The sequence below is a fragment of the Acanthochromis polyacanthus genome, chromosome 15 (assembly GCF_021347895.1).
Source record: "Acanthochromis polyacanthus isolate Apoly-LR-REF ecotype Palm Island chromosome 15, KAUST_Apoly_ChrSc, whole genome shotgun sequence".
Classification (NCBI taxonomy): Eukaryota; Metazoa; Chordata; class Actinopteri; family Pomacentridae; genus Acanthochromis; species Acanthochromis polyacanthus.
In genome coordinates, this window is record NC_067127.1 from 23,736,639 (window position 1) to 23,750,739 (window position 14,101).

General features: G+C 42.1%; 1 protein-coding gene across 2 annotated transcripts in view; it reads right to left on the reverse strand.

Moving 5' to 3' along the window:
• The window catches only part of LOC110949841 (inositol polyphosphate-5-phosphatase A), a 173,579-nt gene that overhangs the window by 30,954 nt on the left and 128,524 nt on the right, over window positions 1-14,101 (reverse strand). For both annotated transcript variants that reach the window (XM_022192104.2, XM_022192106.2), the window contains exons 10-11: window positions 1,513-1,608; window positions 529-603 (exon numbers count right to left, since the gene is read on the reverse strand). In XM_022192104.2, the coding sequence (XP_022047796.1) occupies window positions 529-603; window positions 1,513-1,608 (171 nt within the window). The remainder of the gene's footprint in view (window positions 1-528; window positions 604-1,512; window positions 1,609-14,101) is intronic.

The following is a 14,101-nucleotide window of genomic DNA, read 5'->3' on the forward strand; positions in this document are numbered from 1 at the left end:
CAAGGTCCAAGTTTGAACTACTTAATGTAATATACAGCCATATAAAAGTGAAGTGTGTACCTGGTGCTTTTCTTCTGCAGACACTTAACACTCACCTCATCTACACTCGAGTCTCGTTTAGAAGTTATTCCAAAGACATTTGGTCCCTCGAGTGAGGACAAAGACGGTGTTTGTTGGGTCAAAGTGATGCGAGGGCACCAGCCAGCATCTGCATGACTCAGGTCAGCAGTTTCAAAGGCCTTGTTGGTACAAGTGTTTATTAGCCTTTCTGTATCCACTATGGAGATATGATGAGCCATCAAAGCAGCATTTGTAGCTGCAATGCATCTTTCATATTCTCTTAGGCTTTGTTCATTTCACAGACAATCAATGTGCCATGTTGTAAATGGCAGACACTTTTATTTTACACTGGAAAATGAAAGTCTATGAAGTTGATAAAAGAAATTAAATGTAGAATAAACAACTACAGGAGGAGAGGTGAGAGAGTAGATGGATATATAAAGGGTGAAGAAGTAAGGGGAGACTTACTGAGGTCCCATTGTTTTCCCGGAAAACGTCCTGGTTGACATAATTAAAAAGCTTCTTTTCAAGTTGAAGAACAACCTGAATCAGTGCAAAGAGAGAAATGGTACTCTGATTAATAGCAATACTAATGTGAACTGCACTTAGTAATTAGAGAACTAATGAAAAGCAGTGAGCTGCAGTGGCAGCCAGCGCTGTTATTTCTAGATGCATCTCAGAGGCTTCACATGATTTTATTTTCCATTTCAAACTCAGTCTGTAATACCTCCGAGCAGATATATGACAAATACAGAAAATAATCTGGATTTAAAGCTACAATTATATGGCCCAGAAGTATTATTTTCAACATTAAATACAGATCCATCATCATGGCCCTATGGAAGCATGGTCACACCATCGTTTAAAATGCCTGCGTTTTGCAAGGAAATCAATTCATTTCAATGGAACTGCAGCAATGATCAGATCTGACGCACAGTTTTACATCACTGACCAGCAGCAAGTCATATCACAATCTTGACCTTTAAAGGAGCGGCCATGTTAGTTTTTCTGCTGTGTTTATATTTGTTTAACATTTCTCTGAGTGAGTCAGAGTATCAACTTTTCCACAAAAGGCAAGTTTTTTTTTTTAATGAGGCAAGAGTCAAAGGTGAAGATCTGGCTTGAATACACAATATGGAGTTAATGTCCGGTTAGCTGAAGTGATGACACATTACAAAGAAAATAGAGAACTACTGTGACTGATCTTGCCTGCTGGTATTTCTTCAGCTATGTTGGTTCACAAAGCAGCCATGTGAGCAGCCAATACACAGTCTATTTCACTAAGACACACAGATACATTTTGGGCCTTAAGACATGTTAAAATTGGATTCTGGCAAAATGATTTAAGAATAATAGCAGCGTGGCTTAAATTTGGACAAAAAAGTGATGCTTATTTCTTTGTAATAAAAATGTTGTAATAACTCAGACAACCATTAACGCAGAACGGCTTACCTTTCGGTCATTGTCACTTTCTCGGAATATTAGCTTGTCAACTTCATTGGTGTCGGCAGCTCTGACTGTCTGCATGGTGGCAGTAGAGCAGAGACTCTGCAGGTGAGAGAAGACAGTGGAAGATCATGAAAATACATTGAGGAAAGGTCAAACTCTCACAAATACCTACTGAGCTTTCACAATGTAAGAAAAATAAATCCACTAAAATGGAAATAATTTATGAATTAATATGTATTTTACTGTCACCCAGATATCTAGATGTGTTTTGTACAGTAGATTATAAGAGTATAATGCAACACCATGCATTACACTGTGCCGCATCTGAATAGGTTTTTAAAGACCATCCCACAAACTACCACCTCACTGTCCCTTTTCTTTATCTGGGTCTATGTACTGACCCCCATGGACTGTGTGCATGGTTAAATTCCTCTTTGTGGACTCTCTTTACAATTAGTTAAACATTCGGCCATCTGTGTTTGAAGACAGTTGAATGAGGAAATCCCTCAGCCAGTGGTTCCCATACCACACACTAGAGACTGAGTGACCTGATTGAAATTCAAAGCACAGATTAGATAATCGGGTCAAGCCAATATAGCGAGCAGAAAAAGGCCCTTTAGACTGAAATGTCACAAATCAGTCCTGCTTCGGCCACGAAGAAATGGCACACCAGATTAGAACAAACACCATGCCCTGAGAGAAAGTGGAACAACTCCTTGCAGCCCCCCCTAAACAGCCTCAACCCCATTCCTTCATGCTTACCCCCACTCCCCAAAAGCAACTTTCTAAAGCCCTAACAAATCGCTCCATCTTTCACTCATTTAGGCCATCCAAATGCAGGGTCAATATGGTCCCCTGGCAGCCAAATGCTAATGCGCTTAAGTGCGCTTAAGCAGCTTTGTGCAATGAATAGGCCAAAGAAGGAGCTGTGAGAGGGGCAAGAGATACTTTCCCTGTCAAAAAGTCATTGTAGCCACAGAGAGCAAAGACGATCACAGAAAGTCATTTTTGCTATCTCTGATGAGCGTCAAAAGCACCAAACGTGGTATACTTTACATGAAATACAATTGTATGGTCTTGTTCATTTCAGATATACGTAGTAAAAACTCACAACCTTTCCAGGTTAAGATATAGCAAATGTTGTGAGTTTCACAGTATCAAAAAAGCATTGTTTAAATGTTTTTTAGAAGCCACGCGGTCTTGTAATTCTTCTAATCAAGTGCCCTTCTGTTGTCTGCTTTGCAAATCCAAAAGTCAGTCAAGCAGAAATCCCCGCTTATTTCACAGTTAACACCGAAGCCAGAAGCTCACGCTGCTCACTGGCACAATGAGCATCAATATTTAAAGGACAGAAGAAGCCTCTCCATTCATGTTCAAATCATTCTGATAATCCATTAAGCGAGGCTTGGATCAAAATCCAGTGACTAGTGAATACACTCCCCTCCAAAAGTACTGGAACAGTGAGGCCAGTTCGTTTGTTTTTGCTGTAGACTGAAAACATTTTCGTTTGACATCAAACGAAACAAGAAATCAATATTTCAGCTCTTATTTCCAGGTATTTACATCTGGATCTGATACACAGCTTAGAAGATGGTATTATGTGGAACGGAACACCGTATTTTTATGTGAGCATAAGTATCGGAACAAATAGACTTAAAATAAATTAAAATGAATAAGACTTCATATTTAGTAGAAGATCCGTTGCTATAACTGCATCAAGCCTATGATCCACTGACATCACCAAACCTTTGCTTTCTTCTTTCGTTTTTTCAGGCTTTCACTGCAGCCTCTTTGTTATTGTTTGTTTCCTCTTTAGCAGGTAAAACGCAGCTCTATAGGGTTGAAGTCTGGAGATTGACTTGGCCAGTCTAAAACCTGCCACTTCTTGTCCCTGATGAACTCCTTTGTTGTTTAGGCAGGGTGTTTTTGGTCATTATGTTGCTCCACGATGAAGGAGCTCCCAATCAGTTTGGTTGAATCTTTCTTTAAACTGGCAGACAAAATGTTTCTGTAGACTTCCGAGTTAATTTGCTGCTGCCATCATGTGTTACATAATAAGTGAAGATTAATAGGCCCGTCCCAGAAGAAGCCATGCAAGCCTAAGCCATGACATTACCTCCACTGTGTTTCACAGATGAGCTTGTATGTTTGGGATCATGAGCAGATCCTTGCATTGTCCAAACTTTAGTCTTTCCATCACTTTGGTAAAAGGTTCATTTTTTTGTCTCATCAGCCATAAATCTTTGTCCAAGAATGTTTTAGACTCATTCTGTGATTTTTGAAAAATTCCAGCCTGGCCTACTTGTTCTTCTTCTGGTATAGTCTCTGCACTTGTGTTCATGAAGTCTTCTGTGAACAGTAGGTTGTGATAGCTTCCCTCCTGCCCTCTGGAGATTCTTGCTGATGTCACCAACAGTTGTTTTAGGGTCTTTCTTTACAGCTTACATTATGTTTCTGTCATCAATTGCTGCTATTTTCCTTGGTCTACCCGTTACATCTGTTACTTAGTCCACCATTGGTTTCTCCCTTCTTCAGGACATTCCACATGGTTGTACTAACTATGGCCAATGTTTGGGCTGATTGATTTTCCATCTTCTGTCAGCCTCATAATTGCTTGTTTTCACCCATAGACAACTCTCTATGTTGGTTACACCTCTAACTATAGATGTAGTTTGCACAGGCTAAACCCAAATCTGAAACTGAACGTAGACATTGAGTGCTACTTATTGTTTGAATAATCAATGTAATAGGAAACACCAGGGCAACAAAGCCCACCTGTCAGTCACATGTTCCAATACTTTTGTTCACATGAAAAATGGGTGGGTTCAAACAAAAGGTGCTATCTTCTAAGTTACACATCAGATCCAGATGTAAATACCTGGAAAGAAAAGCTGAAATGTTGATCTCTTGTCTCATATTCATCGTTTGATGGGAAACCAAAATGTTTTCAGTCTACAACAAAAATAAAGGAATTGGCCTCACTGTTCCAATATTTTGGAGCCTAATGTATGTCCTCTACATTTGGCTGTGGTTACAGATACTTAAGTAAGTACGTACATGCAAATGCATGTGGGTATAACAGATAAGAGATGATATGTGTAGGCTTCTGTACAGTAAACAGTAGAATAGGCTGATGATCATATGGTTAGGGTGCATGACACATGCATGCAAATGGTATCAGCAGTGAGTCCCTGATTTGATTGCTGGGCAGTCCAAACATTTACTGGAGACCATCCTTCTGCTGTCTTTCCCCATATTTCTTGACTCTCTTCACTGACATTATCTAATAAAGGCAGGGAAAAAACTCTAAAAAAGAAGAAGTAGAATGGAATGATGTAATCGCCTTTGAGATAATTGTTCTACAGGTTTTGTATCATGCAAGCTTACACCTTGTGCCAAGAGTGTCACTGCAAGGAACGTTCAATTAGAGAAAAAAGGCAATTAGCTAATGCAGCCGTTTTTGTGAAAAAAATCTTCTCCTGGAATGATTACACTTCACATTCCTGGGTGAATAAAATCATTTTCACTTCAGGGAATCTCACAATTCAAGTTGCATATTTTGGAGTCAGCCTGTTGGAATAACAACACGCAAGCTCCAGGCACCTCATTCATTCATTATGTATTTTAGATGAACTCCAATCCTAACTGAATAGAATACAACATGTTTAATACTTTCAACGAATTTAAGTCAGGTCAGCAGATCAGCACTGGCGCAGGCTGTCCTTTAAAGTATCTTGCGGTGGACATTTGCATACTGCTGGATGCTGACGTGAGCGATTGATCCATTCATATGTTCATTGACTGAACAATCAGTATGTCAGTGCAGTCGGTGGTGGCTGATTGCACTCGATTGATCTCAGCTCTCCAACTGTCGGCTTCAGTGAAAAACATCCCACTCACTGAACACACACGGAGCCTTCACGAGTCCTCGCTCATCCCTGTGTCTCTGTCAAAAGACCTGCACACCAAACACTGACATGGGCAAAATGAGAACCTCATGTTGTCACTTAAGGCCAGATCAGTGCGCCGATGTGCCCTTCCTGCTTCCAGTAGAGACCGGGTGTTTGTGTAGAATCTCTGAGCAGTTATCTGCCTTCAAAGTTGCTCCTCTCTGAGCACGTTACATGCAAACACAGTCTCACTGACCACCTTAAATGACATTACAGTAATTCCTGTGGTTGCAATTGGCTTCTTATTTGATACATGTCAATTAGTCTGCAGAAGGCAAATGAAGTCAGGCAGAGGGGAAAAATTAACAGACAGCTGTCAGGAAAAGCAGTTGTAGTCCAGAAGACAGTAGGGATGTCTTCACTCCTGTGGCCTCTTTACACTGATCCCGCAAAGTGACTTGGCATTACATCTCTGCATTATGGGTCATAGGTCAGCACTGAGTGTTTGTAGAGGGCCAGGGGCTGGGGGGCTGGGATGAGAGGTTGCTGAGGAAGGCGCTGGCTTTGTGTATCAATGGAGGATAATCTCATGACTGTCGAAGGAGGAAGCGGCTGTTTAAAGGAGCTCTCTATTCCAGCTGCTCTCCCTAGAAGAGAGGTTAAAGCAATCTGTCCCACTTCAAAGACCAAAGACACACACACACATTCAGCCTTCTGTCTGTGGTCCTGCCAACAGATGGAGGCGATCCACTGTGGCCAGCAGAAACACCGAGGAACCCACACACAACACCGCAGGATTCGTGACAATGCATATTGCACAGAGGGGTGTCAACTTTTGGGGAATAGAATAATAATGGGAGGCGGACACAAAGGAGAACATTTAATTAAAGTTACACTACATTGGCTTAAAAGGCAATAAAAAGAATTTAATTAAAGAAAAACAATAAAATCCTCATTGTGTATTATGGTTAACAAAAAATCCATTTCCCTGGCCCTGCTGATGTATATTTGTAAGTCCTTTTCCCAGTCGATTATAACTTATTTCATAGTCTATCCTCTGGAGCACATTTACTACAGCATTTTTAGGCCCTATATAACTTACCATCCAGTGAGCTATTCTTCGTTTACCAGTACAAACAGGAGAAATCTGTGACTTAACAAGGTATCAGCAAAAGCACAATTCATTCCAACTCTTCTGGGTTTTATATTCCACCTCCATCACCCCAATCCAATGCAATGATTCACACCCCTCACTAAACTGTCATTTCACCAATGTAATAATCCACTGAGTGCATTTAGAACTCGGTGATTAAACTTCAATTAGATAGAGAAAGCATGAGACTATGTGCCGGAGGAGACAGAGGATGAGTGGACAATGAGCTGACTATTCATTCTTCGTTACCAGAGGCAGGGGACAGGGGCTTACCTCTGTGTCAGCAGGCCACTGGCTTTGTCAGAATGCACCATTATTTTCTCGCTGCCATGCAAAGCGGGGCTGCCAGCTGAGTTAAGGTGTGCCAGCAGGGCTGGCAGGTTCAGCGTGAATTGCATAGCACTCCGATCACTTTTATTCCACTCGCCACCATTCATCATGCCCATCCTGCATGCATGATTGCGACATCTGCCCGAACAGGGTAGAAGGGGGCATCCAAAGTAGGCAACAACAAATTCGGCTTCCTGCTTTGCTGCCAGCTATTACGCAGGAAAGCCAGTAAATCAGCTGTGACCCTCCCCACCCCATCTGACTGGACACAAGCCAGAGTTATCCACTCCTCTCTCCCTGTGGTCGGCTAATTTAATGCCTCCAAACACAGTGGATTCATCATTGACATAGACGCACACACAGCAGGGATGGGGATTCAGCATGCAGGAGAGTGGACACATTATCACCCACAAAGTTAGACTGTGAGCGACCCACTGGTCAGCGGTTGACCCCAGTAAACCTGGCCTGTGTCTCCCTTAACAGCACATACAAACGCTCACCCCCTCCCATGAACTCTATGAGCTGTGTGAGAACTGACGCCGAGGGCTGATGGCAGTGTGTGCGTCGTAGGAGGTCTCCTAACCTGACACGCCCTCACCGAAAACGAGCTTGGAGAGGTAAGAGGGCGTGCGAGGTAGCGATAATGTGCCCTATTTATCTTGTGCATTATAACATCTGGGAAACTTCTCTAAAAACAATGGCACGCATTGAGAGCTGCCATTCTGACTTTACCTTCAGAAACCGGCCAAAAGCATTTGTCCCCTTGGAATGGATAATGGACAGGCCACAAATCATTCAGGACAACAGGACGGAGGGGTGTGTGTGTGTGTGAGAGAGAAACTGAATGTATGTGTATGTTTTGTGTGTGTGAGTGTGAGTGTGAGTGTGAGTGTGAGTGTGAGTGTGTGTGTGTGTGTGTGTGTGTGTGTGTGTGTGTGTGTGTGTGTGTGTGTGTGTGTGTGTGTGTGTGTGTGTGTGTGTGTGTGTGTGTTCCCCCCTGGTATTTAACTTCTCTGCTGGCCCATTCTGCAGGGCCCCGCAGGACAAATTGCCCTGCATGGTTGTCTTTAAGAGGCAGTGCAGCGCGAGGAGAAAGGGACAGGGCTGAAACACAGGGAACAGGCCTATAAAAATTCATCACTTTGACCCCTGTGACCTCCCACTCCTGGGGGGTTACACACACACACACAGATGCACGAGCACGCACTTGCCCACCCACCAAAGCTCATAACCCTAGCTGAGAGCAGTTATTCAGAAGTGATCTCCAACCATTTTAAGATTCAAACTAGCAGAAACAGTAAGTTAAACAAGACAGCTCGAGCTACAGAAATATACTAAGCCTCCTGATCTCTCCGATTCCTTCTCTCACACATGCACACTTGCAGTGGACATAATAGCCATGGAAAAGCTTTCTTCACAGGAAAAGGCCACCAGATGCTTCATTGTGACTGTGTCTCTGTGTAAAGTAGTGGCAGTAAAAGGAGGGTGGGCTCTACTGAGGCATATTAGTCCCACTAAGAGGAGGACATTGTCTCAGGAAAGGCTCTTGACACATTACTGCCACCTGTACAAAGAAAACCTAATGAGAGATTTAATCTGAAAAACCTCCCCTGCCACTTTTAGTCAGCACTTTGAAACCAACCACGGCAGATGTCTGCAAGACTGTTTAACGCACCAGCTTTCCTTAACCTCTCAATAAGGCCATGCATACTTAAATTGTTCAATAGCCATTCATTTGAATGTTGTTAGCTGCAGTTGTTATGTTTCCAAAAGGGAGCTTTGTGATCTGAAGGAGTAGCCAGCAGCACGACGGCCATTCATGTTTCCTTTTGAAGGCCTCAGACTTTAAGAGAGCATTTATCCTGTTAATGAGAAAACAAATTCACATCCAACCGTGAAGCAATCATTGTAGCACATTTAAATATAGCCAACAGCAGTGCCATTGATAAGATTATAAACACTTACTAAGCACCTGAAAAACATTGCACTCTCATTTAATTTACCTATTCCACCGCAGCTCTAACTGGGAATCAATTAAAGGAAACAGGCGGCGAGGTAATTTGTCGTTGCTGAGTCAATTACAGAATATCGAAGATCCAATCAGTGATTGGTGATTAGTGATGCTCCAGTAAGAATGCAGCGCATGTTGAGTTCATTACTCTGGTATTCGATAAAATCAGGTCCAACCAATTAAAGAAAGTCTAATTCTGTACTCTTAAAAGATGCTGGTGCTTGGATAGCACTACATATAGGCACTATATATCTGACTCTTACACGCTGTAGAAAATGTACATTGAGATTCTTTGCGTTAACACTAATTTCACAGATGGAATATCGTATACAGGTGATTAATCAACAAAGTCAACAAAGAGCTTTTACTTTTCTTCTCTGTAGCAACTGTTGAGCTACAGAGCAGTTGATGGCTTTTTCAGGCAGGCAGGTGACCAGCTTTCTTCCTCCCAGTGTGCACTGGGAGGAGAAGACCCCGATGAGGCACAAAACCCTCCTCACACACAAAGAACATTGATTCATTTGGAGCACCACCCTTTAATTTGTTTGCACCATTTCATCTAAATGACGTGCTTGTCCGCCAAGGAGGGAGGGAGAGAGAGAGGGAGGGAGGGAGGGAGGGAGGGAGGGAGGGAGGGAGGGAGGGAGGGAGGGAGAGAGAGAGAGAGAGAGAGAGAGAGAGAGAGAGAGAGAGAGAGAGAGAGAGAGAGAGAGAGAGAGAGAGAGAGAGAGAGAGAGAGAGAGAGAGAGAGAGAGAGAGAGAGAGAGAGAGAGAGAGAGAGAGAGAGGTGTAATTCAGCCGAGCAAAGGGGGAAAAGGAAGGTATGGAGGGCGGGGGGATGAGGGGTCTTGACACCCCACCACAGGGCGCTAGGCAACCATCTAGTGGGTGGGCTTTGTGATACATTTTACCAATTTTTCATGCCCATCCCTCTTGATGTGACCCCACTCAGGGCCTTTTATGCCCCTGACAGCTCTGCGCAGGAAAACATGCTGCCACTCTGATAGCATGAAATCGGGAACAAAGACCCCCAGGGAGAGGAGAAGGGGGCCATCGAGGCACGCTGTGCTCCGGTCCCGCCTGGCTCTGGACACAAACAGATGTTAGACCAGCCCCGGCTCTCACTGTCCCCTGAAAGAGGAGGCCCTGTCGGAGAAATGGGCCTGAAATGCATTGTTTCGGGCCTTCTCTAAGACAAAAACTGGAGCCACTCCTTCTGAAAGGGTCCGGCAATATGGTAGTCACAGATAAATCACACAAGGGAGACCGAGAGAAAAGCCCATGAATTCTAAATGCGGCCCTTAATGGGCCCTCTTAAATATGATGGGATATTTGTGTGTGGTTGTGAATGTAGCCCAGTGACTTTTAATGTCAGTGGGCAGAGTTGTTTAAAAGCTCATGGTGCCAACACTGGGTTTACAGCTGTGTTACAATGAGCCCTTCTATAGGAACATCACTCTGCTGCTGACAGTAAACATTCACACTGGGAAACCTGAGGCCACGCTGTTTCAATAATCCTTCTGCTGGCTTCTTTAACAACAGCACGACATTTTATTATCGCTCATCCTTTTTGAGTTTGCAGTGGAATGAGCCAAAGCAACCAAATACCACAAGTTAAATTGTTGCCTGATTTGAATGGGAACAGTGACTGACTTGTTGAGCAGGCTGTGTATTCAGCCATGTGCAGCCATTCTTATACAAACTGCATATGCATTAGAACAAACTATTATGATTAAAATGCCAGAAGCGTAACAGAAATGGCGTGGGTGTGCATGCTTGTGCACAGTCCCCAGAGACACCATGTGTTATCTAAGCAACTACTCCATCCTTCAGAGAGAGAGAAAAACTATTATTGTGCTCTGTTTTACAAAGGCTGAGGACTGCATTAGTCAAAAATAGACTGACATCATACAAGTTGGACACTATGTGCCAGGCACAAAGAGATCCCTATCCTTCACAGTTTATGCCGCATTTCATCTGGACTAAATAATAGCATCACTGTTAGCTGCTGCTGATCCTCCCTGTGATTTCAAAGCTGACCAACAGAAGAAAAGATAAACCATCAATAAAGCAAAAGACACAGAAAGACAGCCAGAAGCCTAAGCAGGTTGTTTATGATTTAGAGAGATATCACATCACTTAGAAAAAGTGGTGGAGTGAATAAAATAGCCATACACTGAGCCCGCTTCAATCCAGAGACTCATCAGACTTTATCAGTAATTAGATCTTAAATATTTATTTTGTTTGCATAAAACTTGAAAACTACATCAAAGCTACTACAATAAGTCTGTAATGAAGGTCATTCATTTACATATGATGATAATAGTTTCCATGACATTTAATAGAAACATTTGACAAACATTTTTTCCTTCCATTATTATTATTATTGTTAGATACTGCAGAGTTGTTTTAACTCTGTCACTCTCTGAGCCAGGAGCACTTTCTACATGTTTTATTTATTTGTTGTTGTTTGTTTGCTCCTGTCACTTCTTTACTCACTTTGAAATTTTTACTGCAAAATAAAGTCCTGCACCAATATGGAAACAGTACAACTGTGTCTTTTATGCAGCACAGCAAACTTACAATACCATTTGGGTCATTCCAGAATCGAGGGACAATGTACATCCCACCCGTCAAATTTCAAATAATCCAGGAGCAAAATATTAAAACATGCGGCTTTTGTGTGAATGTACCTGTCCAGAAACCAAATCTAAAACACAAGGAGAAGAGCATGTTTGAAAATATTTTTTTAAAATACCATGTAAGTCTGGAGCTCCCCCTAAAATGCCATTTTTCTCTTGTCCCATCCACCCGATGACCAATTTAAAGCTCAAATAAAACATTTAAAATTACATTTAAATCTCCTTTTTTTGGTCTTATATTTTGTTGTTGATGTTGTAATTGTGGGAACACTTTTTCCAATCAGCATAATATTTGAATTAATAATTATTACACTTGGAACGTGTGTCCAACAGCATGTATGCAACCCTGTTAGCATAACCTTTTTAGCTGGTAGAAGAACAGTGAATCACACGATACGCTGGAATTAACATCATCAAACAGTTTTCCAAAAGAATGAATAGAGCAAAGCTATGTCCTCTCTTCTATTTTTCAGAACATTGTCATCCCTGATTGAACATCTCTGTCTCATACAACCCTGTCATGCATATTATCCGGAAAAGACAAATTCTTTTCACCTTTTTCTTTACTTTTTTCCATCAGAGAGTTTGTCCTCTTGGTCAGCAGTAACAGGTGGCTAATATCTAGCTTCTACTCATGAGAAAGCTAGTATTAGCATGGATGAGCAACCCTGTTACTGTGACTGTAGTAGGGTTAGTAATCAAGCCTTTGATGGTTTATTATCTATTATTGATGATGTAGTAGAATATTGTAGAAAAAAATGTTGACGTCCAAATGTCCTCCAATTCTGGAACATTTCACAGATGAGTAGTTCCAAGACCGTAAAAAAAAAAAAAATTCAACAGTTCTCTCTGTTTTTTACGGGTTTTGGCTCTGATTTTTAAAAAGGGAATTTACTCAATTTTCTTTTTAAATATTGCTTCCTTAAAACCTACCAGTGAATCTGGGGCTATGAGGGTTAAATCTGCAGCATTTAGTGCCTTTCCTTGTTGAATGTCCATGGGTTCTAAACACTTCAAGAGGTTCAGACTGAAACACTGCACATAATCTGCTTCAGAGAAACAGTTCGACCAAACAGATTTTTGTCAGAATGTTGCACCCTGACATAGACCTAGCATCTGTCCTGTTTTTTAAGGACCTTCTAAAGATGATTTCATGCAACAAGCATTGAGTTGATAATTATAAAATTACATTTTATACAATAAGCAATGACAATCAAGAAAATAATGAACAGATGAATTGACAATGAAGAGAAATTTTACTTGTATCAGTAATTTGATGACGTGCTGCAAACTGCTATTAGACATATTTAGATGGCAATTTGTGGAAGAAGAGAAATGTAAAAGATGACAGGACTAAGTGAAATAAAAGATAAATGATGACAGAAAGAGTGAGTGAATGCTTGGGAGAGAGAGGGAGACCCACTGGGAAATAAGAGCATTAAGAGCATTTTGAGCTAGGAAGTTGTACGTAGGAACTTTTATGTACAATATTTATGGAATTACTTTGCCAATTACCTACTTGGCTTTCAATAGAGCTTCACTACCAATAATCCAATGAAACAAAGAAAAGTAGCTTTGTACAAATACACAAAACACAGTAGATCCATAAACATGGTATAAATGTCTCCTCATACACTACCGTTTAAAAGTTTGGGATCACCCAGGCAATTTCAAGTTTTCCATGAAAACTTTATTCATGTACTAACACAAATGCACAAGGGTTTTCTAATCATCAATTAGCCTTTAGCTAACACAATGTAGCATTAGAACACAGGAGTGATGGTTGCTGGAAATGTTCCTCTGTACCCCTATGTAGATATTCCATTAAAAATCAGCCGCTTCCTGCTAGAATAGTCATTTACCACATTAACAATGTCTGGACTGTATTTCTGAGTCATTTAATGTTATCTTCAATGATAAAAAATGCTTTTCTTTCAAAAATAAGGACATTTCTAAGTGACCCCAAACTACATCTAACGACCTGAACACCACAAATGCTAGCTTGGGCCATGACGTTGGGCCACTCAAACTGCTCTACTGAGTAGACTAGAAGTAAAGAGAGACGTCTGAACCACAGCTCCAGCTGGAGAAGACAGCAGCAGCGAGGCACTGAGGGGTAACTCAGGTTACATCCCTGACCGGGACCAACCCCAGGGGCCTGCGAGGCAACATCCCCTCCCAGGCCCTGCTGGTGCCAGGCTCTGCGCTCATCCTTGGCTTGGCTTGTCACACCATCCCACCGTTGGCATGGTGTTCCCAGCTGCCAGTCACAGTGCACCCCCTCCCCTTCGCAAGCACACAATAGCAATAGCATGGCTGGCGCCGGGCTCAAACGGCCTGTTGTTAATGAGCAGGACCAACAGAAGCCACTGCTTGTTCTTCATTTGCCAGCGTTTTAATGATATGGACAGCGCTCCCATCAAAGCGGCATCGTTCAAGTTGCGCCCTCATAGCTGAACTCCTTTTTCCTCTGTGTCTTCAGCGCTGTATTCATTAGCATCGAAAGCAAACACAGAGAAGAGAGAGAGAACAGGCGCTGTTGTCTAGAGGGAATAGTCTCCCTCTA